This window comes from Canis lupus, chromosome 9 (assembly GCF_003254725.2).
Source record: "Canis lupus dingo isolate Sandy chromosome 9, ASM325472v2, whole genome shotgun sequence".
NCBI lineage: Eukaryota > Metazoa > Chordata > Mammalia > Carnivora > Canidae > Canis > Canis lupus.
Genome location: NC_064251.1, coordinates 11,022,528 through 11,048,140, shown reverse-complemented (window position 1 = coordinate 11,048,140; position 25,613 = coordinate 11,022,528). Strand labels below are relative to the sequence as shown.

Sequence of the window (25,613 nt, the reverse complement as noted above, 5' to 3'; positions counted from 1 at the left end):
CCTCACGCTATGATCTTGGTAAATGGATGGAATGTTCCTGCTTTGATAGAAAGCAACCTCTTTGCTTGGGTGCTCTATGACATTCATTTCTCAGCTGTTCAAAGACTTGGCTTTTTAGATAGTTCATGTCCCTCTTTTCATCAGAAATTTTGCTCATACCTTCCTAGACCAAAATGTATTCTCCTCATTCCATCTCTGATACTCTTTTTAGCAAAGCTGGAAGTAGGTATCTCTGCACCCTGCACACCTTCCTCATCTCACAGTATCTCCTAAGCTCATTCTTGTTTGGTTTGGCCTTCACCCTTTCCTTGAATTCTATCTGCTTAATATCACCAATGACTTCCATGTAGTCAGTCCAGTGATCTCAGTTATCAACTTTCTAGACCTCTTGTTTGATAGTTAAATCACTCCCTCCTTCCTGAAATATTCTTTAGTGCCATCTGGCATATATCCTTCTGTACGGATACTTTAAGTGTTTAAGGAAAGTTCCTGCAAATAGATTCTGGCACACAAGAGTCCTCCACTTTTTTTCCTACCTCACGAGTTCTTTCTCAAGAGGAGAAGACTCTTCCTCTTCTCGATTTTTAAATTTTGGTGTCCAGGTCAAATCCTGGGCTCACTTTTTATTCTAATTATACTTACCCTGTAGATTATATTGTCTAGTGCCATGGCTTTAGATATCATTTATATGCTGATGAATCTCAAGTAATCACCTGCTGGATTTTAGATGCAAATATCTACTGGCTACATGGCATTTCCCATTGCATGCCTATTAGGAAACTTAAATTCAGTATGTCCAAAATTAACAGAAAAAGTGCATCTCTTAGCTTCCCAGTAGGGTCATTTGTTCCAAGGAGAGAATGTTATCACAAGAACTATAAAATTCTACTACTGTAGAAATATCCTTGACCTTCATGAACCAAGACAGAGCTCCTTATTGAATAACATGACTCTTGACTGTGGTAAGAGAATGATCTCTCCAAAGACAGAGTCTTCAAATTCTGTACAGATAAGGACTCCATCTACATTTTTAGAATATACTAGGCTATTTTCAATGGCCACATATTTCATGACCTGAGGACAGGAGTGAAATTACTTACCTCAGAGAAAATTAACAGTGAGCCAATCAGTGTAAAAGGTGGTATTAATATGGTGCAGAGAAATAATCCTAGAAATCCATATTCATTTAGATCCGTAGCAACTATTGAGAAGATAGTGATCTAAAAAAAAAAATAGCGGTCTAATTTCACTCAAGTGTAACAAATCTGAATTTTAGGATGTTTTCCAAGAGGGTGGGAATTCATCTTGTAAATGTTCTTATTTTCAGCGTTCGCCTCATAAGGCAGTACTACCACCATGGTTATTTTTTCTTTGCAACATAAGATTGTGTCAAAATTCAGTATTGGATTGACTATGACATTTTTAGGACACAAATTCAACATGCATGCAAATCATTTGGATTCTTGCTGAAACTCAGATTCTGACAAAAGGGCTATTTATTGCACATTGCTCTGCATTTCACAGTAGGTCATTGGCACCTGTTTGGCTGTTAGACATGCCAGCTACTCATTCTCGTAGCTGTATAGTTTTTCTTTGACCAGATGTGAAAGAATTAAATAATTCTGCCTTCAGAAAATGTGTTGTTTCCATTTCTCTGCACCTATAAATGATGGTCTACATAAATCCTTACCTATTGACACTCTTAGTCTTTAAGGAAAGATTCTGAAAAGTATAAATGTGGTTTAAAATTATGTGAATTCAAAATTTTAATGGTTAATAACAGATTATTTTTCAAAAAGATGGTGACAGTCTATGTTCTGATGAACCATGAATGGGTGAGCATGTTACGCCACCTCACTGACACTGGGTGCTATAATTAATCATTGTAGGTATCCTTGTTTTATTGCTGATATTAGGTGACTAGCTGTATAAATTTACTGTGTACTATAATATTGGCCATTGGTTTTTAGTAATTTGTCCTTCCTGTGCTTATATTTTTTACTGGGCATTTTTAAAAGAATGGCATGGTGTTTCCTTAATTCATGCAATTTTTCCTCTGTTTGACAGCTGCTAATAGTGAACCATCACTGCAATCTGAAATAAATCATACTGAACTATCTTCTTTATAAAATTTATTTTGGGTTTATTTTGTTATCTTTTTATTTAGAGAACTTTGATTTTCCAGATTATCAATTTTTTTCTTTTTTGCTGTATCTTTCTTAGCTTTTGTTAGTAAAGTTATGCTTACTTTATAAAAGGAACTATTATGCTTTGTGGATTTTTAAATATAAATATATTATAACCATGATTCCCAAAGTTATGCAATCTTCATCCATGTTTAACAGAATTCAGTGGTCCATACTAGTGCTTTTATAGCATTTAAATTTTTTTCTTAAATTCTTTAATTTATTTCTTGGTCAGATTAATTTCATCCTTAAATTGTTCTCCTTTCCACCCCCAGCTTTATTGAGATATAATTAATATACAACATAGTGTAAGCTTAAGATGTACAATATGATGATCTGATACACATATATATTGTGAAATGATTACCAAAATAAGGTTAGTTAACACATCCTTAATCTTACACAATTACCTTTTTTTGTTGTTTCAGTGAAAGCATTTAAGATTTACACTCTTAACAACTTGCAAGTGTATAATACAATATTGTTAACTATAATCCTGGTGCTGTACATTATATCCCAATAACTTATCTAATAACTGGAAGTTTATACCCTTTAGTCAATATCTCTCTATTTCCCTCACCCACAGCCCCTGGTAAACAGCATTCTTTTCTGTTTCTATGGGGTAGCTGTTTTAGATTCCATATATATATGAAATCATACAGTATCTGTCTTTTTCTATCTGACTTATTTCACTTAGCCTAATCTCCTCAAAGTTAATCCTACAAGGGGCAGGATTTCTTTCTTTTTATGGCTGAATAATGTTCCTTTGTATGTATATACTACATTTTCTTTATCTATTCATCTGTCAGTGAACACTTAGGTTGTTTCCATGTCTTGACTGCAATGAATAATGCTGCAATAAATATGGGGTGCATGTATCTTTATGAGATAGTGATTTCATTTCCTTCAGATAAATACCCAGAAGCAGAATTGCTGGATCATATAGTTATTCTATTTTTTTCTTTAGTTTTTGAGGACCCACCATACTGTTTTCCATAGTGGCTATACCAATGTACATTCCCCTAGTGGTGTAAAGGATTCCCTTTTCTCCACACCCTTGCCAGCATTTCTTATCTCTCGTCTTTTTTGATGATAGTCTTTCTAACAGGCATGAGGTGATATCTCATTGTGCTTTTGATCTGCATTTCCCTGATGATGGTCATATTGAGCTTGTCTTCACATACCTGTTGGCCATTTGGATGTATTCTTTGGAAACATGTCTATCTAGATCCTTTATTCATTTCAAAATCAGATGACGATGATGATGATGAAGATGATGATGATGATGATGATTTTGCTATTGAGTTATATGAGTTCCTTACATATCTTGAATATTAAGCCCTTACCAGATATATGGTTTATAAGTATTTTCCCCATTTCATAGGTGGCCCTGTCATTTTGTTGATTGTTTTGTTTGCTATGCGGAAGCTTTTTAGTTTGATATTGTCCTTCTTGTTGATTGTGCCTTTAAAATACATATTCTTAAACTTATTTAAAAATTATTTAAAAATCAAACAATATTTACTGTCTGCATACTTACAATTAAGAAGAAAAATGACCAAATGCCACTATTTTTCCTCCCATTGCGAAAAATGAATGAAATCACATATGTCAAGAAAATCAGAGATGAGACGTATCCAATACTACACAAGATCTGAAAATAGAAATATTAAGGTTGGATAAGGTAAATACTGTCTAGGAAAGCATTAATGCTTAAACCTTAGCTTTCCAAACTATGCTATAATGAAGGTAATTTGGAGTTCTTTAGTTTAAGGTTAATAATGTCTCTGCATTCATGAAATATAGCCTAATAAAACTATCTCGTAATTTTTGCCACTTACCTGAACTAACAGGTTTTGAATTATAAATATAATCTCATCTGGGCTAAAAACATAATCCATTATTTGCATTAGAAGGAGGATCAAGAAGTAGAGTGGAATATCCACCAGTGCCTGGCCAAACCAATAAGCAGAAGGGTAGAGGCCTGAAATCCGTAGCTGTGAGTGAGCTTTTTTCTGGAAAAGAAAAGGAAGAATCATCAAAAGTGCTGAAGAGTTAAGACTTGAGAAGTTGCAAATATGTGATCACAAAATCATTCATTTTTTTTTTGTGTGTGTGTGTGTCCCTTTCACATATTGTGCTGATTTAGTAAATGACACCGTCACTGGCCTCACTCCAGGGGGATTGATGGTGCTCCAAACTACATGGCGATTTCATTTTCCAAAGGAAAAATGCGCTAATAGAACAAGTTCATATTCTATCACAGAATGACTGGATGTTGCTTCAATAAGATTCCTGCTCTTTTCTTTGTAAAGTTACTCTTCCTTTTGGCACTAATGGAGACTTGCAAATTGTACAAAGATTCAAAAGATGTAGGTCTACAAATTTCCTGTAAGATTCTTCAAATTTATGTTGGATGTAAACAGCCCATTTATAATTGGCATTTTATTTTAGGTCTAAGAAATGATCTTCTGATAAGTCAATTTCATGACCAACTCTTTAGGTTGGCATAAGAAGATGTCTGTTATGAGATAAAAATAAGACACTTATTGTCTTGAAGTAAACCACATTTTTCATTATTATGTATGAAAACTAGTAAGTAGATTTTGATATCGTGACCCACTCTATGCTATATGGTTGCGATGACTGTCTTAACACAGGGTTTTAATATTACTTCAACTTTCCTAACAGTTGACGTTTCCTAACAGACATGCAAACGTGATGAAAATTTTAAATCTAAAGTTGAGTCTATTATAAAGACATCCAGGAAAAAAGTTAGGATGGGGAGTACCTGGAAAAAAAGCAGGAAAGAGAATGATGGTGAGGGTGTGCTAGAGAACTGGATATTTTCTGTTCACTAATGTGTTCAATATGTTTACTGAGCATACCATGTGCTTTGTGTTGGTCATGGGGCTCTTGTGGAGTTTAAGTGCAGGGAACAACAGTGGTAAAGGCAGTATGTGAATAACTACAGATAACTACAATAGTAGCTACATAATTAAAATCGTTAAAATTAAAATTATGAAGTACAATTAAGATAAAGGTCCTATGAGAGATGAACTGTAATTAGGGGATCCATAAAGGATGGTTCCCTTTTCAAGGGCCTGAGTTAGGTCTAAGTGGTGAGTAGAAGTCACACAGGTGACAGGTAGGGAGCTCTGCAGGCAGAGAGCACAGAAGAGAAGACCTTTAGTGGGTGGAGTTGATGCTCTTGGGAAACTGGAAAGAAGCCAGCACAGCTGGACACAGTTTCAGAGGGGATAGTGGTGTCATAGCAAAGTGAGGAGACAGCCAGGTCTTTCTAAGGTACAGCAAGGATTTCATTCTCACTTTTTGGTTTATCAAGAAACCACTTAGGGACTTAGGCAGGTAATCTGCATGGTCAGATGAGTGTTTTTAAGTAATTGCGCTGTCCCACTGTGTGGAGAATAGATAAGGAGATGACTAATAAGGATCCATAGTGAGCAATTAGGGAGGTTGATGTGCTTGTCCAGAAGAGAGATGACAGTGGCTCTGACTAGGGTGTCGTAGGAAAGATGGAAGAATGTGCAAAGATTCTAGACATATTTCAGAAGCAGATTCCATGACTTCACTATTAGCTGGCTACAGAGTTTAAGGAGAAAGAGGTATCGATATGGAGCTGCCAGTTAAATTTGAATTTTAGATAAATATCTTTAAAAAATTTTTTAGTACAAGTATGTTCCAATTGAATGAAGCTAAAATGAACCTTGAGAGGGGCCATGTTTTTCAACAATAAGCCAAAGTGCTGTGGTGAGTAGGTTTGGATCATTTAACTGAGCAACTTCACCACCATCTTAAATCGAAAACTGTCACTGAGAGAGGTGTTGTGGTGATGTCAGAGGGTCATGGCTATCACTAAAAGTCAGTGATCAACTAGATGACAGCTGCCATCCCCTGTTAACTGATGATATACCTCCTAGGCTGTCTTTCTTGAGGTCTCACATTAGTTTAAGAAAAATAGTGTGTTCTTCATATTTGCCAACCTTTAATTAAAATGCTTGACGATGCATTGTTCCAAGCATGTAAATTAGGTGTATCACCTCCATATAAATATATGGTCATAACACGGAGAAGGGGTCTCTGAATAATAAGAACATGTGAGGACTTTGTTAACTCTTCTTACTTTATAGTCACCGATGCTGCTCATCGCAATGTAAGGAGTAAAACAGGCTGCCACAGGTATCCAGAAGAAGGCGTTACTCAGGTACCCATGCTCATAAAACATGTGCTCCTGAAATCATGCAGAATACATGAGCTGTTGGCAGTTGGACGAATGGTTCATTTGTGCTTAATCTTAACTAAATCATTCAAATTCTCGAATTGGTCTAAACACCCAGAACACTTCCCAAAGTCCCATCTGCAACTTCTTACCCACATTCTTTCAATCGTGTGTTGCAGCCACCTGAGCATTTTGAACATGTATCCAGATTCACAATGAATGAGAAACTCCGCTGAGTTGCATGCATTGGCTATGGTCCCACAGTTGATAACTCATGTGACAAGCATGGCACCTCTGCTCTCTGACTTTATGATGGTCACATTTAGCTGATGTTTGAATAGACAATGGAGTTGGTGGACTGTCAATGGAAGAGCTATTTTGCTACTCTTAGAAATTGGTGCCATATCAGTTCAGTTCAACATTTACAAAGAATCATTCCTCTGGCTCAATGAGATGCATAAGGAGCAAGTTCAAATGCCTGCAGGCACCTGGCTGGGAGCACTGTTCTTGGCTATCCAAGATCATTCACTAGCCTCTTCAAATACAATAGCTAGGGAAACATAGCAGCACCTCTACCTGCTGCAGTTTTCTTAGATGTATAATAATAATCATACCGCCTATCTTAAAGTCTTATTAGGACATTTAAACATAATAATAAATGTAAATCATGTGGTCAGTGTTCTGAGGACCTAAATTTAACTTGGGACCTCATGTGAACAGGGATGCAGTTGTTTCTGCTCAAGAGATTTCCAGAGGAAGGATTACTCTGATGTGGTTTGAGAGGACAGTGCCGTGAGGCACTATGGAGACTGTGGGGCAGCCCCTGCTGCGCCCCAAATCTCTATAGCTTTCCAACAGCATGTGAGAAGCACTCACTCAACAGTTCTTACAGCTCTTTCTGAAGAGGCGAAGAGGTTAACACAGGGGCAGAAATTGTTAAATGACCTGCACCATGGCCACATCAAACAACGAACAAGGGGAAGTGGAGAGAGCTTGACAGTGAGGGCATCTCTGTAGCAGGTGAAGGGAAATTCTGCTCTGCACCATTGAGTGCATCTTCAACTACACGAGGCCCTGGGGTCAAAGCTAAACTTCCCCCAAGATAATCACGCAGGTCACCTAGGCTGTGGCCACCACATACACAGAAGCTATGGGAGGCAGATACAACTAGAGAATGCAAGTGTCTCCAGAGCACCATTTTTTCCTGTCTTAATCTCTCCAACCTTCTCTCTGCTTCCAGCCCCAGCAGAGTTTTACTCTGAAGGGAGAAAAAAGGAGGGCAGGGAGTCCAGAGAAAAGTCACTCTCTCCTTTCTACTCCAAGATGTTAGACTAGAAAAGGGGGAAGAGAGGGCAAAGCCCTCTACTGCCCACTCACCCATCTCCACCTCTGTTAGGGCACAAGTCAGCCCTATAGGAGTTTGAAGTGGATGGGAAATTGAAGTTTTGGACATCCCTGGAATAATTCTTAGTAACAAAGAGTGACCAGGGAGCTGAAGGGAACGCCTACATTGTCATTTCAAGAAGGTGGAGGGAGATTCAAGATGGTAGATGATAGAGTTGCACACCCTCCCCCCACTGTGGAGATTCTCAGGATCTGAGCAGGCCTGGCCAACTGTATTTTAAATAAGAACTGCTTCTAGTTCTAATTCAGCCTATCCTCTCATCTAGTCAAAGCTAAACATTCTTTAATAGAAACTCGATGCACTCCCAAGAAAAATAATACGAATAGCAATAGTGATAATGAGTGCAACTTATTGAGGGCCTGTGATTTTCTATGTTAATGTGCCTTATTGCTCGTCTTTACAGTAACTCAGTCAACTGAACCTGGTGCTCACATGGTCTTATTTACTTCTTTTTTTATATTAATTTATTTTTTTATTGGTGTTCAATTTGCCAACATATAGAATAACACCCAGTGCTCATCCCTTCAAGTGCCCACCTCAGTGCCACCCAGTCACCCCCACCCCCCACCCATCTCCCCTTCCACCACCCCTAGTTCGTTTCCCAGAGATAGGAGGTCTTATTTACTTCTTAAGAAAACTTTGTGGGCCCCTAGGTGGCTCAGTGGTTGAGTGTCTGCCTTTGGCTCAGGGCGTGATCCAGGGGTCCCAGGATCAAGTCCATCAGGCTTCCCACAGGGAGCCTGCTTCTCCCTTTGCCTGTGTCTCTGCCTCTCTCTGTGTGTGTCTCTCATGAATAAATAAATAAAATCTTAAAAAAAAAGAAAACTTTGTGATGAAGTTTTTATCTGTACTTTTCTTTTTCCTGTGGATTGCCGAACCAAGGTCTACAAAAGGTCCAGTAGTTAAGAAGACCACACTGTCTGGCCTTTAAGCCTCTGGCTGTTTCAAGGAGGTCCCATTACTTACTGCCACAGATGGTGACAGATTTGAGATGAAAAGCTGTCAGTTCTTTTTCCCAACTAATTGCATTTTCTGCTGTTTCACTGACCCCAAGTCATCCAATTCAGGTTATAATGTTTCATCATCATTGCTAGATAGTGTGTGTATGTATCTACCCATAAATATACACTATATGTATGTAAAACATACATTTATTCAAGGACGAGTTCACAAAAATAACACGATGTTATTTCAGCATTTCAAGTGTCTTCGTGAAAACTCGTTAGGGCTCAGGATAAGTGAAATAATATTATACTTACTTCAGGGGCATCTGGTTGGCTCAGTGGGTTAAGCATCTGACTCTGGATTTCAGCTCAGGTCATGATCTCAGGGTTGTGGGGTCAAGCCCCATTTCAAGCCCTGTGTTGGGCTCTGTGCTGGGCACGGATTCTCTCTTTCCCACTCCCGTGGCCCTTCACCCACTCTAAAAAAATTATACTTACTTCAAAATATGTGCTTCTGTCAGTCTGAATATGTTCTGAAGAATTAAAAATTCCAAGTAGCCCATTGCTGATGATATCCATGAGGACAGGAAAGCAATTTAGCCTTTTGGTATTACAGGCTATCGAGAATCTGTGATCCTAAAATACAACAAATAGGCATTTTAAGTCCTCAGAAAGCAAATACAAAATTTAATGAAAGAATACAGTAGAAAATCATTCAAATTGTTGACAATACAGGAAGGCTAAAGCACTGGATGTCAGTAACATCACTGTCACTCATATTATTTGATTAATTCCCGCTATATCACAAGGAATCCAGTATTTTGGTCTTTACTGACCATACATCAGCCATGTGGCTATTTATGCCTAAACACTCACAAAACAAAATGCCTCAGATGATTTTTAGCAGCAAGGCCATAAAACACAAAGCAACGTCTCTTTAACATGGCAGTAGGCTTTCTTTCAAAACGTGATATATGCATTTTACACATTAAGAATGTGTGGATACTTGGAACCAGAAGGCAGGCAGCATTGTAATGAAAGCATAGGTTTTCACAAATACTGAGCTTGTAGTAGAAGTGTTGTGTGTAAAATCTCCTGAAAATGGCATTTAAAAATCATTTCATAGTATATGTAAGTCAAGTCATTATGCTGCACACTTTAAACTTATACAGTGCTGTCTATTAATCATATCTTAACAAAACTGGGGGAAAACATATGGTAAAAAAATGTTACATACATCTCTCTCTCTCTATCTATATATATATATATAAAACAACATCTCTTTATATATATCAACATATATAAAAAATATATAATATATTTATATATATAAAACATATGACATGCATATACACATATGTAACATGATTACTTTTTGCCCAAATAAAGAGAATATAAGTGAGTTATTATTTGGGCATGCATTTTTACAATCCAAAATAAATCACCTGAGTTGTATCTAACTATGTAAGGCAATATTTATTGATATTAAGAGTGCCATTTTTTAAAACTATTTTTCTGGTAGCACCTGGGTGGCTCAGTGGTTGAGCATCTGCCTTTAGCTCAAGTCGTGATTCCGGGGTCCTGGGATCAAGTTCTGCATCAGGCTCCCTGCAGGGAGCCTGCTTCTCCCTCTGCTTATTTCTCTGTCTCACTGTGTATCTCTCATGAATAAAAATATCTAAAAAAATAAAAAATAAAAAAACCTATTTTTCTAAGCATACTGGAAACTAACCTGATAGAGACATACCAAGAATTAGTTTGATCAAAAGTAATTTCTGATTTTATGATTGACACAGAAATTATTTCTGAAAATTAACTCTGACAAGTTGCAAATGGTCAAGGTTTGTAACACTTACCTGCTCTGATTTATACATAGAATGCTGTCTTGTCATCTTTTTTCATTTTTCTACCCCGGGGATCTCTCCCCAAACTCCCTCACAGTGTAGGCAGGTAATATACATGGGTGAAGCAGTGTGGAGATAGAGCAACCTGGCAAGTAAAGTCCAAGTCTAAACTGGGCAACTGTTTCTCAATTCCAACTGCAGACTCCCAAAATTGGCATATGGAGGGATTTTTCAACAGAAGCAGAACTACAAATTTTTTATAAGAAATACATCAATCTTAAATATTGCCAAATAAGGCAGTCCTTCTCAAACTTTAGGGAGCATACTAATCTCCTGCAGATTTTATTTAAGTGCAGATACTCAGTAGGACTGGAGTGGGGGCTGAGAGTCTTCATTCCTAGCAATGATCCACTGATGTTGATTCATGAACCACAAGTTGTAGGAAACTACGAAGGTTTTAAATATCAGATAGAGGAGCATAAAGATTTATCTGAAGATTTGACTCATTTGTGTAAAGTTTAGCAGGAAAAAAGACTTGAGCTGTTCTCTCATAAAAAATTTATGCAAATCCACTGTAAAAAAAATTAAGAACTAATTTTTTTGGTAATGGAACTACAGTTCCCAGTAGGTATTTATCAGATTTATTATTAGAGGATTTGTCAAAATGTAATTTGAAGTGAAATCCAATTGAGAAAAAGATTTAAATGAATGATTCATAATAGTGCATGCAATTTAATAAGGAATGAAATCCAACAGCATTTCATTATATGTTTTTGTAATGTATTGGAGACTGTGGGCAAATAATTGTAGTATAGCTTCTCCTCTAAAAATGAGAGATATCCCATCTGTTTGTGTTAAATTGGCCTTTTATGTCAATTATTAGGTATTATTCAAATGGTGTTCACAACCCATCTTTGGTGAGATGCAACTATCAGAGCCCAACATACCTTGTCATCACCTGACACAGTGATGGCACCATTGTATGAAGGCTCATTTGGGCCATTTCTAATTCCAAAGGCATCCACTTCCAAAGCTATGTTCTGTTGCCTCAGTGAATGTATAAAGTTATCAATGCTTGACCCTACAGAGAAGGTAAAAATCAAAAGTAGAGCAAAGTAAAACAATGGTCAAGTAATATATTTTTAAAAAAACTAAAATAAAATAAAATAGTGTCACCCAAAGCATATCACAATAAGAACTGTCTAAGGATTGCTTTAGAAAGGCAGAATTGATACTATGATACCAAAATCCACTCTGATATCAAAGATAGGACAAGATTACTTTACTGAGAGCCTAGCCACTTACATATAATTTCTGTTAGTGTAGAAATACTACTTAAAACTAACATTATAATCCTTAAAGATAGTAATCATCTATTTTCTTAGAAATTTGGGCCAGATTTTTTTTCCAGAGCCCAAGACTGCATAATACTTTAAAAATATTGTGGGAAGACCTCAGATATATAGATTTGTCTTACTAAATCCCCTTTTGTTGCTTGGTCCCATAAACTTCAGGATTTAAGTAAGGTTGCAACATGCGTTTCTAAAATAAACTCCCAATCTTGAACTTTTCATTTTAAAATTAACTTCCTACTTGGCCTCCTGTGTGTTTTCTACAACACACAGGATTTATTTTTCCCCTCATGGTTTACATTGTCTTGGAAATCTCTCTATAAGAGCAATACTGGAAAGTTATATTTTAGCTGTACTTTTACCTGTTTTATTGATGACCAGTAAGTGGGTCAGAGGAGCTTGAGGTGGCTGTCCCGGCGATAGGAAATACATAGTGGGAGTCAGTCCCCAAGAATAACTTTTTTGATATAACTCATAGAACAGATGTTCCAAAAGCTGAGGGCAGAGGCTAATGCCAAAAAGCAATAATCTACATGGAGGAAAATGTAAAAGAAAGAAACTCATCTATAGGAACTTTTGTAGATTTTTCAGTTGGAGTAGATAATGGGTATCATAAAAGAAAGAAATCATACACACTAACCAAATATAGAAATCATGCTTTCTCCCCCATTTCTTCTAATGTGAAGTAGTTCCTATGTCTCTATGCTGGGACCTTCTCTCTAAATGCCTCTCCCCCATCCTCCCTTCCTCATTTTGGAAATGTCACTCAGGCTCATGATGTTGGCTGGGTACAACTCTTCAATCTCTCTCTGATTCCCACTTCTTTCCTCTGTTTCCATCTCACATGTCTTCCTTTTTCTGGCATATCACCAACACTCAGATGTACTACACTTTGAAACTCTTACCCCTACGGTTCCCAATTTCTATAAATCACATTTTCTCATTCACTCAAGTTCCAAGGGCCAATCACTTTCCACTCATCTGGCTGTTTTAAGTCCCTCTTCCAAATGGTTGAAAATTTCTATCATATCATCATTGTTACGTGCCTAAAACCCTTTCCTCTTTTACTTTTCAAGTCAGGACCTTAATTATCTCTTTCCTGACCTTTTTCAATATTGTCCTCAATGACCATTTTCCTTATCTCCAGAGTCTACTGCTTCTAAACCATCTTTGCACTGTTGCCCAATTATGTACAATTTGGCAATCTGTTTATTTTTTTATTTGAAAAAGAGAGAGTGAGAGTGACTGCAGGTGGAGAGAGGTGCAGAGAAAGAGAAATCTCCAAGCAGACTCCCTGCTGAGCATGGGGTCTGGCATGGGGCTCGATCTCATGACCCTGAGATCATGACCTGAGCTGAAATATAGAGTCAGATGCCCAACTGACTGAGCTACCCAGGCGTCTCCCTTGCAATCTATTCTAATTATGTCGATCACCTTTTCAAATAAAAATCCCATATTCCTTATTATTCATAAAGCCTAAACTCTTCAGCTGTACATAATATATTATCAAAATTATTTCTACTTTTCCATGTACTTTGTTATAATTCACTGAAATGGATAACAGCTCTTCTGACTTTTCATATATCTCCAAACTCAGTGTTGCCCCTCTGCCTGAATTTCCATCCTCCTTTCTTTCCTGCTACATTTTTCTATACCAGACTCCATTTCTCCCTCATACAAAATTGTTTTTCTGATGCCCATATTGGTACATAATCTTTCTCATACTGAATGTTCTGGTCGACAATATTGTCTAATCTTATGCCATGGTTTTTAGTGTACTTCTAATCACCCTCAAGTGCCAAATCTCATGTCTGATTTATTTCGATACATGTTACAGATATTTAACATAGAGTGCTGTGCAGAGGTGCTAACAAATATGTTTTAGTGAATGAGTCCTGGCTGGAGAGCAGGGTTTTCGCAAGGAGGTGTGACTCAGTGAAGAGCCCAAAACTAGCGGGAAATGCGTGAACCATGAAGCAAGTTCCAGGCAGTGACATGAAGCCTTGGCTTAGACACAGCCTGGCACAAAGTAACTTGGACAAAGAGGATAGGATGTTTTGGGGATGGGATCCAAATGCTAACTTCTATACTTCAGAGAAATGATCTCAACCCTTTGATAAGAACAGATGCGGTATGAAATAAAAAGAAAGAGCCCAAACTTTTTTTACTGGGTGTAATTACATATTCACCAAAGCAATCGGAAATTGTTTTCTATGTTAATAAAGACCACATGCAATTACTGGAATTTATCTCAAGAGGTTTTGGGGTTTCTTTCCCCTTGAATTTATTTTGAGAACACTGACCAAACGTATCTGAAACACTCGGATACTCACATGGTCAACAGAGTTTTTTTTTCATTCTTTAACTTTAAGAAGCGAACTTTTGCTATGGCACAGAGTTGCTGCCTCCAGAGAGCCATGCCACTGATTGATTTCTTTGTTTCCTTAAACGAAGACAAAACTTGTTCCAGCTCAACAAGGCTTCCTGTGTCTTTTGTCCTATTATTTTGTAACTCTCCCCAAATTCCAGTGTCTATAAAACATAAAATCAATACTTTATAATGTTGTTTTAGACACATATTACTTAGATTTTTCTATGACCACATTTTCACCAGATAGTGTCAGAGTCAAGAATCTTGGGCAAAGATCCTAAAAACCTAATTTGTGGCATTACTAGAGTGACCACAAAATAAAAGGAAACAAGGCAAAAAAAAATTTAAAAAAAAGTATAATACAGGAAGAAAACGAATGACATAATTAAAGAAATCTTGTATTTTCTTTTAAATAAGCTTTGTGTCTATAGCTTTAAGGACATTAGCTTTCACTCATTCTAGGGAAATCATAGTTGGCTGATTCATTGCAAAAGATAAATGATCAGTATTTCTGACGAAGGTGGAAATGCTGGTACATATACAACCCTCCTCATTCCCTTCCAAGGACGTGAAATTGGTAGAGGCAATATTTTTTAATGTAACCATGATTAAAAATAAGATTGTTTGGAAGACAATCCTAGAAAAACTGATCAACTTTAGACTTTTAGAAAGCTATAAAATATGTATATTAAAAGTTAAGTATAACCACAAGTGTAAAACTTTAAAAGTGAAAAAAAGGGGAAATAAGGTATTTTTAAAAACCTACTTAATCAATAAAAAAAAATTAGAAAATGGGGGAAAAAAGAGTGTAGTAAAGAGTTAACTAAGTAGAATGATAGTAAACCAGAAGCAAGGAATTAACTTAGATCAAGGAGAGAGGACTTTCTAAGGACTGATACTTGCGCTGACAACAAATCTTCCAGTAATGATGGAACCCTGAAGACATTGGAACAATATCCTCAAAATGTTACAACAAGAGTTAACTGTCAACATACAACTCTAATTTTCTTCTCTCTGTAGCACTTGTATCACATATTTATTGTCTACTCCATGAGGACCTAGTCTTATACACTGCTATATTCCACACTCTTAGTAAAATGCATAGTAGAAAATAAGGAATTTAAGAGAGGGTGCCAGCATTGTACAAAAAGGGAAGAAAGAGACAGAAATACATCTCTTCTCTGCTCTAAGTTTTCCCAAGACCGGACTGAATCAGAGCACCTCCAAAAGCATAGAACCTCATCATTCAAAATATATTTTCAAGATAGACTATTCCACAGACAGACAAAATGGAAGTTTCTTCTTCTTTTTTTTTCTTACCTGATTCATCAATAGCTGATTTTCCTTCTAATTTCAAGAACACTTCATTCAAGGTTGTCATGGACACACCATAATTTTCAATGCCCTGGTTAGAACATCTATCAAGATCCCTGTAAAGATCTAAAAGTAGTCACAGAAATGCATGAGAAGAATATAATTAGTAATGATATTGATAGTAACTGTATTTTTGAACAATAGAGAACATGTGTGATGAGCCATTCATAAGAGACAAAGGTATGATAAAGACATTCCCTCATTTCTAAAATAACCTATACGGTGTGTTTCCATGTCTTTTTTTTTTTTTAATAAATTTTTATTTATTTATGATAGTCACACAGAGAGAGAGAGGCAGAGAGAGAAGCAGGCTCCATGCACCAGGAGCCCGACGTGGGATTTGATCCTGGGTCTCCAGGATCGCGCCCTGGGCCAAAGGCAGGCGCCAAACCACTGCGCCACCCAGGGATCCCATCCATGTCTTGAGTATAAAATTGTAATCATCTACATTTGGTTCTTAGAATGATTATGCAGGGTTCTTTGAGACATATGATGTTTTATTTATTCTGTTTTTAAAAAACTAATTGCATTTGATTATGGGGAGAGTGATAAATGAACTGAATACTTGTGGCCTCCCACAAATCCATATGTTGAAACCCTACCCTCCAGTGTGATGGTATTAGAAAGGGGGGCTTTGGGAGGTGGTTAGGATTAGATGATGTCCTGAGCCTGGAACTTTCATAAATGGGATTAACGCCTTTGAAAGAGTCACAACAAAGCTGGCTTCCTTTCCCTGCCATATGGGAAACAAGAAGTCTGCACTCTGCAACCCCAAAGAGGTATCTCACTAGAACCTAACTGTGCTGGAGCCCAGATCTTGGACTTCCCAGCCTACAGGACCATCAAAAATAAATGTCTGCTGTTTGTAAACCCACCCAGTCTATAGTAGGTGTTAGTAGCCCCAACTGACTAAGATAGGAAATGTTAAATTCTAAAGCCTCATTAATTCAGAAATATTATTCCAAAAACTGAGAGAAGAATACTCTCAAGAATAACTAGTAGGCAGCAGAGTAACAAAATCAAAAGCACAAATATTTATAGAAGTAATTTGGTGCTGTACAGGCTTCCCTAGTTTAGAGAAGTATATAAATTAAAGGAAAGGACAAAGTATGTATGCAATTTTGTATTTACTCTCTTCTCCCGCTTCTGACCATGGTATGAAGATTACACAAAAGCCTTCAAAGAAGGTAGGTCTTAGGGCCCCTGGGTGGCTTAGTGGTTGAGCATCTGCCTTTGGCTCAGGTCATAATTCCTGGGTCCTGAATCAAGTCCTGCATCAGGCTCCAAGCAGGGAGCCTGCTTCTCCCTCTGCCTATATCTCTGCCTCTCTGTGTCTCTCATGAATAAATAAATTAAAATTTTTTTTCAAAAGGTTGGTCTTTATAGGAATGAGTAGGCCATTTTGAAGGTTTTTATTGTTGATTTTAAAGATACTGGCAATAATTTGGGGGCATTTCAGGAAAATTGGAAGTAGAATAAAGGATAAACCAATTCAAATATTGGTAGAAATTAAAAGTTTCTATCTTACCAGTGTGTTAGGTAAATAAAAATACAGATGTAGTCATGATTTTTAATGAGTTCTAAGTGTTGGTTCTTTTTCAGTCTTTCTTTAAATTGTGCATTCTCCTTTGAAATGCATTTAACAAATAATCAGGTAACAGTTTGCTTTGTGGCCTCATCAAGATTTCTGTTTCCACAAAAGAAGATGCCACCAAGACAAGGAGGAGAAGAAAGAAGAAAATTACTGATGTTCTTGCAAAATCAGAGCCAAAACCGGGGACCCCTGAAGACCTGCAGAACTTGATGAAGGACTATTTCAGCAGCAGCCGCTCAGTGATTGAATTAGAAGAACTAAACCTACCAGACTCCTGTTTCCTCAAGGCCAATGATTTGACTCATAGTCTTTCATCATACCTAAGAGAAATCTGCCCTAAGTGGGTAAAACTTTGGAAAAACCATAATGAGAAGAAATCGGTTCTGATGCTGATCATCTGCAGCTCTGCTGTCCGGGCCTTGGAGCTCATTAGGTCGATGACAGCATTCAGAGGAGACAGCAAAGTTATGAAATTATTTGCAAAACACATAAAGGTCCAGGAGCAGGTAAAGCTGCTGGGGAAGCGTGTTGTACACCTGGGTGTAGGAACACCAGGGAGGATTAAAGAACTCATTAAACAAGGTGGCCTTAATTTGAACCCCTTAAAGTTCCTGGTTTTTGACTGGAACTGGAGAGATCAGAAGTTGAGGAGGATGATGGACATTCCTGAGATTAGAAAGGAGGTTTTTGAACTTCTGGAAATGGGAGTCCTCAAGTCTGTGCAAATCAGAATCTTTGAAGCTGGGCCTTTTCTAAGTCTGGGTTCTAATGAAAATTTCAGTTTTATGCTGGGATTTTCATCCCATTTAATAGCTCTGGAATATTGCAAGGACTCAGTAAATATCAGCTATTGTTTTATTATGTTAACTGCACCACCAGATGAATCACTAGAAATTTTTGGTGGAGATTCTTTGACAAAAATAAAGCTGTCCTTTGCCAACTTCTCTGTATAATAAAGTATCACCAGCCTGTGTATGAAAAAAAAAATTCTGTTTCCACACGAATATGTATGTCAAAGACATGGTGTATGCATCTAAGACTGCAGTTATCTCACTGATTCTAAGATAAATACATTTCATCATCTTTTACCATATCTGAAATGTGCATGTATCACAAATGCTGGTATGTCATTTTAAATGGTGGCATTGTTTCTTTCTTTTTTCTTGGTAGCACATCCTATATAGCTGAGGCTATTTTAGACTTGGAGAAATACCATAGCTTCTAGGTCAGGTCTGATTCCAGGTGCTGTATTTATTTTTAATATTTTATTATTTTTAATTTTAAAGATATTTATTTATTTATTCATGAGAGACACAGAGGGAGAGGGAGACATAGGCAGAGGGAGAAGCAGGCTCCCAGTGGGGAGCCCGATGTGGGACTCGATTCCAGGACCCCAGAATCATGACCCAAGCCAAAGGCAGATGCTCAACCATTGAGCCACCCAGGGGCCCCTATTTTTAATATTTTAATAATATATTTAAATAAATTAAATCATTTAATCCTCATGAAAATTCTATATAGTTAGTACTGTCATTATCCCCTTGTTACAAACAGGGAAACTGAGGTAGAGAAAAGTAATACAACCTGTCCAGGATAACAGAGCTATTAACAGCCTTGCTGGGATCTGAACCCACCCAGTCTGGCTCCAGTATCCCAGGTTTTGACCACCACACCCTATCGTCTGGTGCTATGTTTCTTATGAACCATGATCATGGCAGGTTTATTGATTCATGTAGGCAGCTATGGAAGCCATTATTTTCCATTAAAAGCTGTCAAATTTCTTTAACTCAAAGTAAACACATTTTATGGTTACACTTTTTTTTTTTTCCCCTTGAATGCAACCTACCTCAAAACTCTTGGCAAATGAAAGCATGTTGGGAGACCACATAGAAAAGTGGGAATGGCAATGAGCCTCCAGGCTTCTGTATTTGTGGCAAGGTTGTGGATTTAGAATGTTTGGAAACATATAGGTTGATCATATTACTTAGGTTATAACATTATGTCACGGTGTTTTAACAAAACCATGTACTGTGGAGTCGTACCATTCCCTTAGCTCCCATTTAACACTCTATGCTGTTTTCACAGACCTCTCCTTGCCTGGACCACTCTCCCTGATTCATTCCTGAAACAAATGTCCCAAATATTTCTAATTTTAGCCTGATGTGGTCCTGAACCTCTTAATTGCATATGTCACCACATGAAGCATATTTAGCATCTTTTGCCCCAGTTTATTCATAAATGATCTGGGGGTAATATCAGGAGCTAATATTAGCAGTAACCCTGGGGAATATTGGAGAATTAATGCAAAGTGCCATGCACTTAGCAAGTATAAAGGTGTCAGCCATCATTCTTAAGGCTACTGTTACAGTTAGTAACATCGTTATAAACCATTCTGTGGTCTCCATGTTCTCTTACCTGGAAATTTGTTTGTCCTTTCCAAAGGCAAAATATATACAAGTTTTTCTTCACTTTGTGCTGTTAATTTGGCATCAGGGATGTGTTGTTTTACAAGTGATGTTATACTGTCTGGATCGCACATTTCATTCAGATGCAAACTGACATTTAAAAAGAACGTGTTAAAGCCATTTTCACCCAACATCATCTCTATACATTATATATATATATATGTATACACACACACACACACACATATACATACATAAAATGGAAGAAACAAGACTTAAAAATAAATAGTCCAAATATAGTCCAAATTAATACAGTCCAAACTGTATAATCTGGAGGCTCTAGTGTAAGGGATAATAACTCAAGGATTATTATTTGGAGGAAAGATATTCAGCGAGATGGTGGCCAGAGTGAGGTGAAGGAAACGCCTAATTTTGTCTCCATCTATCCAAAAGCTCAGCTTTGAATTTTCCCTTTGTAGTAAAGTATGGATTTTGCAAAAACTAAGATTTGAACACAGTGAAAACAGACATAGACGTTAGCTTGATACAGTCATTAAGAACATGGTCCTAATGTCCTACTGATCCACATTCCAGAACTTGGGTTTAACCTCTTCCAGCATCAATTTTCCATCAAAGTTCCAATCAATGTCCCAATACTCATCTCTCAAAGAATTTTGAAAGAATAAAATAAAATATGTTTGTGATCACACTGAGCCTTACACCAAGTAAACCTTCAGTATGTGTTAGCTAATTTTATCACTTTTTTGTCCAAAATTTATTCAAATCAAAGCTGATCTGTCTTGGTAAGAACATATAAAGTTCTTCATGAAATCGTTAGATTTTTAGAAGCACCATTTTAGTCACATCCATTGAAATTTACTGATGCAATAAAATGATGAGGACATCACTTTGATGACACGAACCTAAAAAATCAATTTAGATAAAAACTATTCTGTGTTTACAAGGCCCTATGCAATACACTATCCAGGATCCCAAAGAGAAAGAATATAGAACCTTCCCTACAGGAGCTTGGAACATAGCAGTCATATAAAGCTGCATATATAAAAGAAGTGGGGGAGAAGGAAGTTAAGACAGTTAAGCACTTAGTACCTTGTCAAATATTCATTCATTCAATATTTTTAGCCTTGACTGCAGTGTAGGTATTATTACTGCTGTTACATACATGAAATTACTGAGGACCAGAGACTTAATTGAGTTACCTAAGGTAACAATTCAAAATAGTGCTTTTCAGATTCCAGAAAAGAGGATGCTTATTAAGGAGAAAATGTTCGGAAAAGACTTTCAAGGATAGATAAGATTTGAACTTGGTTAAAATGGGATGGAGGAGCAATGTCAAACAGATGTCCTACCCTGAGCAGAAAGAAGACAGCTAAATCACAGAACATACTTAGAAAACAATGAGTGGTTTATTTTAGTTGGAAAGTATTGATTCAATTGGATTGTACCAAGCAATTATGATGGAATGGTAGATTTGATCAGATTAAACCCTCAGTAAATAATGAAGGGAATACATTTAACCTCTGAGGATAAAGTGACTTAAATTCTTTTTTAAGAAATAATAATATTTTAGCAGGAAGTATAGGGAAAGATTCATATCACACCTGTAAGCTTGGCCTAAAGATCTACCACTTTAAATGATGTGAGATTGGGCATATTATTAAAACTCCCTGACATGCCAGAGGGTAATAATACCATCTTTTTACAGTTATCTGAAAGATTAACTATAATTACATGAGTCTTCCATATGTAAATCTCTTAGCAAGAACTTAGAGCATAGCCAACATGGAATAAGTAATAGACATTACTTAGTAACATAATAATGATTAATAATGATGTTAATTATTATCAGAAAGAGAAGGAGATAGAAAAGAATGAGAGAGAAGATGAAGTCATGGAGAATGGACAGGAGGCTATTGAAATTGTCCCAATGAACGAAAAGAAGTATTGGAAAAATGATGAGAGAGGGTTGGAATGTCACTAAATTTCTCTTTGCAACAATGTGTTGTGAAAATATTTTCCAAAAATTTTGTTTAAACTCAGCTTAATCATCCTTGTATTCTCCAAGTCTACAATCCCACCTGCCCTTTGTTCTAGTTTAAGAAAGAGAGCTTGTGGTGTCATTCTAACACAGCATTCTTGAAATGATCTTAATAATTTTGTAGCCTACTTTAACATACTACTACTGAAATTTCCTGTCCACAACATGTTCCAACAAGTCTCCAACAATATACGTGGTACCTTAAATGATAGCCAATGCCCCATTTCTTCTTCAGGAATAGAGAAGAGCCTGCACACTTCAGCCTCCCATTGGATATAAACACCTTCCTATCTAAGCAGAAAAGGAAAACAACACATTGTATTAAGGGGTTATTCTTTCACTGTTTATAAAAGAATATCTCCATTAATAAATAACGTGTTTTAGGAGATGACTCACTAAAATATTTGCATTCTAATTCTGGTCATATGTAAGCTAATTTCCTTGTCATCCGATAACTGAAATGATATGCTAGTTTATTCCTAGTAAATTAAGAAAAATTATCATACAATGAAAGGATCTGTTTCAAGTTAACTGACATTACTACTGAATAAAACATACTATGTGTTTGAGAGTATGCTACATATTTAAAACCAATCAGTTGCTTTGCAATAGGATCAGAATATATCTGTGGGACAATGTACATGGAGAAGTGGACATTCAAATGGGTGACAGCAAGTCTCTTGGTTCATGACAGTCACACACACGGCAGCTGTGCTGGAACTTATCTACACATATTTCACACATGTCTCTAATTTCTCACGAAGATACATCAGAGAAAAACAACATGGATGGAACTTGAGGGATTATGCTAAGTGAAATAAGTCTGAGAAAGAGAAAGACAAATACCATATGATCTCACTTATATGTAGGCTCTAAAAAAAATAAATCACCAGCCAGGATGTCAGCTTCATCCATGAACTGGGTACTGAAGAGAATGACTCTATCAGATTTCCTCTCTTTTAGGAAGTTCCATACACGGTGCCTCGAAAGAGGATCTGAGCCAGCGGTTGGTTCGTCCAAGAGCAAAACCTGCACATTAGGAAACATGAAATCATTCCCCTCTTGGAGGTAAAACAAAAACAAAAACAAAAACAAAAACAAAAACAAACAAAAACAAAAAAACAACAAAAATACTTTTTTTTTTTTAAAGCAATATATGTGTAAAAGTCTTTGGAAGAAATATCTTACTACTTAATTTTTCATTGGAACAGTTCTTTTGCATTTGCCATTTGCAAATTCAGTCTGATGGAATACGATAGATCCATAGTCCTCAATCTCATTCACCAGTAATTTTGGCTCGGCTTACCTGAGGGTCTCCTAAAATGGCAATCCCAAAAGTTAGTTTCCTTTTTTGTCCACCGCTTAAATTTTGAGCAAGGATGTCTTGAATATTTTCCATCTCCAAGTCCCTTAAAACTTGTTGTATCTAACCAAAAAAGAAAAAAAAAACAAAAAACAAAAAGGAAAGGAGGTGAAGTCCCCAACCCAGCACCTGTATTTTAAAAACACAATCATTGTGCTGTGCTTTGCAAAAGGTCTTTTTACCCTTTAGATGATGAACCATGTAGAAGTAACACAAATACATTTAGAATTTTCTAGATAAACAATTACACGTTCATGGCTGTGAGACATCTACATGTCACACATCTAACATGTTCTTCTACCTCTTGTTCTACTTCATGCGACTGAATCCCTTTTATTTTAGCAAAGAGCCTGAGGTTTTCTTTCACAGTGAGGAAGTCAAATTGCACATTGGATTGTGGGCAGACTCCAGTGAGCTTGCTGACTGTTTCCAAGTCCGTCATTTCTGAAAGGGTGTGATTATAGATGGTGACTGAACCTAGAGGTAGAAAGGTTGACAGTGAGTCACGCTTCATTTAAGGTATTTTATTTTATTTATTTTTTAAAGATTCTATTTATTTATTCATGAGAAACACAGATAGAAAGAGGCAGAGACACAGAGGAGAAGCAGGCTCCATGCAGGGAGCCCGATGTGGGACTCGATCCTGGGACTCCAGGATCACACCCTAGACCGAAGGCAGGCACCAAACCACTGAGCCACCCAGGGATCCCCCCCCCCCCCGCCATTTAAGGTATTTTAAAGCAAAAAACAATGTGTGTCAGTCACCCAAATCTTTTAAGCATACTGTACCTAGAAGAAATGCACTATTGACTAGAAATGTAATGTTCCCAATTTCTCTGAACCAGTTGGAGTGCTCATTCATAGAGCTACTTATCTTAAAATACTTAAACCACAAAGATTTTCCTAAGTAAATAGAACATACATCTGCTAAAAGAATAACTTGAAGACACTTGTAAAACTTTTCTCTAATGCACCTGAATGAGACTAGTAGTTCGTGAAACTACTAATTATGGAAATAACCAACAAAACAAATTAACTAATGAAATGCATAGCTAATTAATTTGCCCATGTTCTTGCCCATAATTATCTTCTCACCTGAGGTTGGGGTGGATAGTCCACTGAGCATGTTCAACAGAGTTGTTTTCCCAGCTCCGCTGTGACCAAGGAGGGCAGTGATTTGGCCTTCATATATGTCAAATACTAGACCTGGAATTATTATAAAAAAATACCCCACTCAGAGCCTACGTATTAACTTTATACATTCTCTTAAAAAAATTAAGAATTTTTTTTTTTTGAGAGTGAGAGCACAAGCAGGGGGAGGGGCAGAGGGAGACAGGAGAATCTCAAGCAGACTCAGTGCAGAGCACATGGGACTCTATCTCACGACGATGAGATCATGACCTGAGCCAAAACCAACAGCTGGATGTTTAACTGACTGAACCAACCAGGTGCCCCACATTCTCCAAAATTTTTATAATTTCTTATAGCATGTGTATATTTGGCTAGCAATCAATATTCAAAATAAAATCCATTTCCAACTTCTTCCCTTTAAAATTGTATCTCCTATGATACACGTTTTATAGCTGTAGCATTGTCATGACATATTATTATATAATCATTTTTTTGATAAGGGCAGTTCTGTCATTAGAAGTAGGTCAACTATAATAAAGATCGTTTATTAGGATAGAGTGTGATGAGTTGAAAATAAGAATATCATGATGCAGTCACACATCTTTCAGATCTATCAGATATTAAAGGCATACCCTGACCTTCTAAAATTGTTATATGGTTTTACATTTATTCAGAAAGAAACATGATGTGTTCAAATGAAGGAGAGTTGTGGTGTCTGGAATATCTGTTCTTTATCCCCATGAAGACAGTACAGCAGTGAGGCATAGTCACCAAATCCAACAGCTTTGTTAAATGTGATGTTACTTTATTACCTTTCAAGGCTTCTACTTTTTCATGATTTCCTTTTCCATATTCTTTCTTAAGATTTCTTATTCTGAAAAAAAAAAAAAGAGGAAAATGTTTTAAGGACCTTGTGGAAACAGAGGATTGGGAAATCAAGTCTTTGAGGTGGTGAGAAAATCCAGGAGGTCTTTCCCTCATGCAAGCCCAGGTGATGGGAAACACTTTCTTGAGGAGACAATGGCAAATCGAATGATGAACAAATATTGAGCAAAGACCCAGGGAAGTTTGGGATTTCTAGTTGTCTGGAAACAAAACAATCAGCATTAAGACACATCCATCACCTCAGAGGGGAGATATGCATGACATGAGTACCCTAACTTAGGTTTTTCTTCCCGTCTTCTTGGATGCCTATCTTCCCTTTTCTGCATCACCTGTCTCTTCTTTCTCCTCTTACTCATCAGGAGGCAGAGAGGAGAGAGGATAAATCACAAAGAAAAGGAGAAGAATAACAAGGGACATGATGACAGTGTCTGTCATAAAGAGAGCAGACAGAGAGAGAAGG

The 25,613-nt window shown here is 37.0% G+C and overlaps 1 protein-coding gene and 1 pseudogene across 2 annotated transcripts in view; one reads left to right on the top strand and one right to left on the bottom strand.

The window, feature by feature from the left end:
* Positions 1 to 25,613, bottom strand: part of ABCA9 (ATP binding cassette subfamily A member 9) — a 59,332-nt gene that overhangs the window by 16,478 nt on the left and 17,241 nt on the right. The window contains exons 12-27 of one of the 2 annotated variants that reach the window (XM_035721583.2): positions 25,081 to 25,142; positions 24,233 to 24,343; positions 23,439 to 23,614; positions 23,081 to 23,200; positions 22,634 to 22,803; positions 21,975 to 22,061; positions 19,726 to 19,865; positions 15,663 to 15,782; positions 14,305 to 14,503; positions 12,334 to 12,500; positions 11,567 to 11,700; positions 9,274 to 9,411; positions 6,331 to 6,438; positions 4,028 to 4,201; positions 3,727 to 3,840; positions 1,101 to 1,220 (exon numbers count right to left, since the gene is read on the bottom strand). In XM_035721583.2, the coding sequence (XP_035577476.2) occupies positions 1,101 to 1,220; positions 3,727 to 3,840; positions 4,028 to 4,201; positions 6,331 to 6,438; positions 9,274 to 9,411; positions 11,567 to 11,700; positions 12,334 to 12,500; positions 14,305 to 14,503; positions 15,663 to 15,782; positions 19,726 to 19,865; positions 21,975 to 22,061; positions 22,634 to 22,803; positions 23,081 to 23,200; positions 23,439 to 23,614; positions 24,233 to 24,343; positions 25,081 to 25,142 (2,140 nt within the window). Of the gene's footprint in view, positions 1 to 1,100; positions 1,221 to 3,726; positions 3,841 to 4,027; positions 4,202 to 6,330; positions 6,439 to 9,273; positions 9,412 to 11,566; positions 11,701 to 12,333; positions 12,501 to 14,304; positions 14,504 to 15,662; positions 15,783 to 19,725; positions 19,866 to 21,974; positions 22,066 to 22,633; positions 22,804 to 23,080; positions 23,201 to 23,438; positions 23,615 to 24,232; positions 24,344 to 25,080; positions 25,143 to 25,613 lie in introns of both variants that reach the window. The other variant, XM_025436504.3, reaches the window with a different exon arrangement.
* On the top strand, positions 15,866 to 18,297 carry LOC112652870 (uncharacterized protein C3orf26 homolog; annotated as a pseudogene).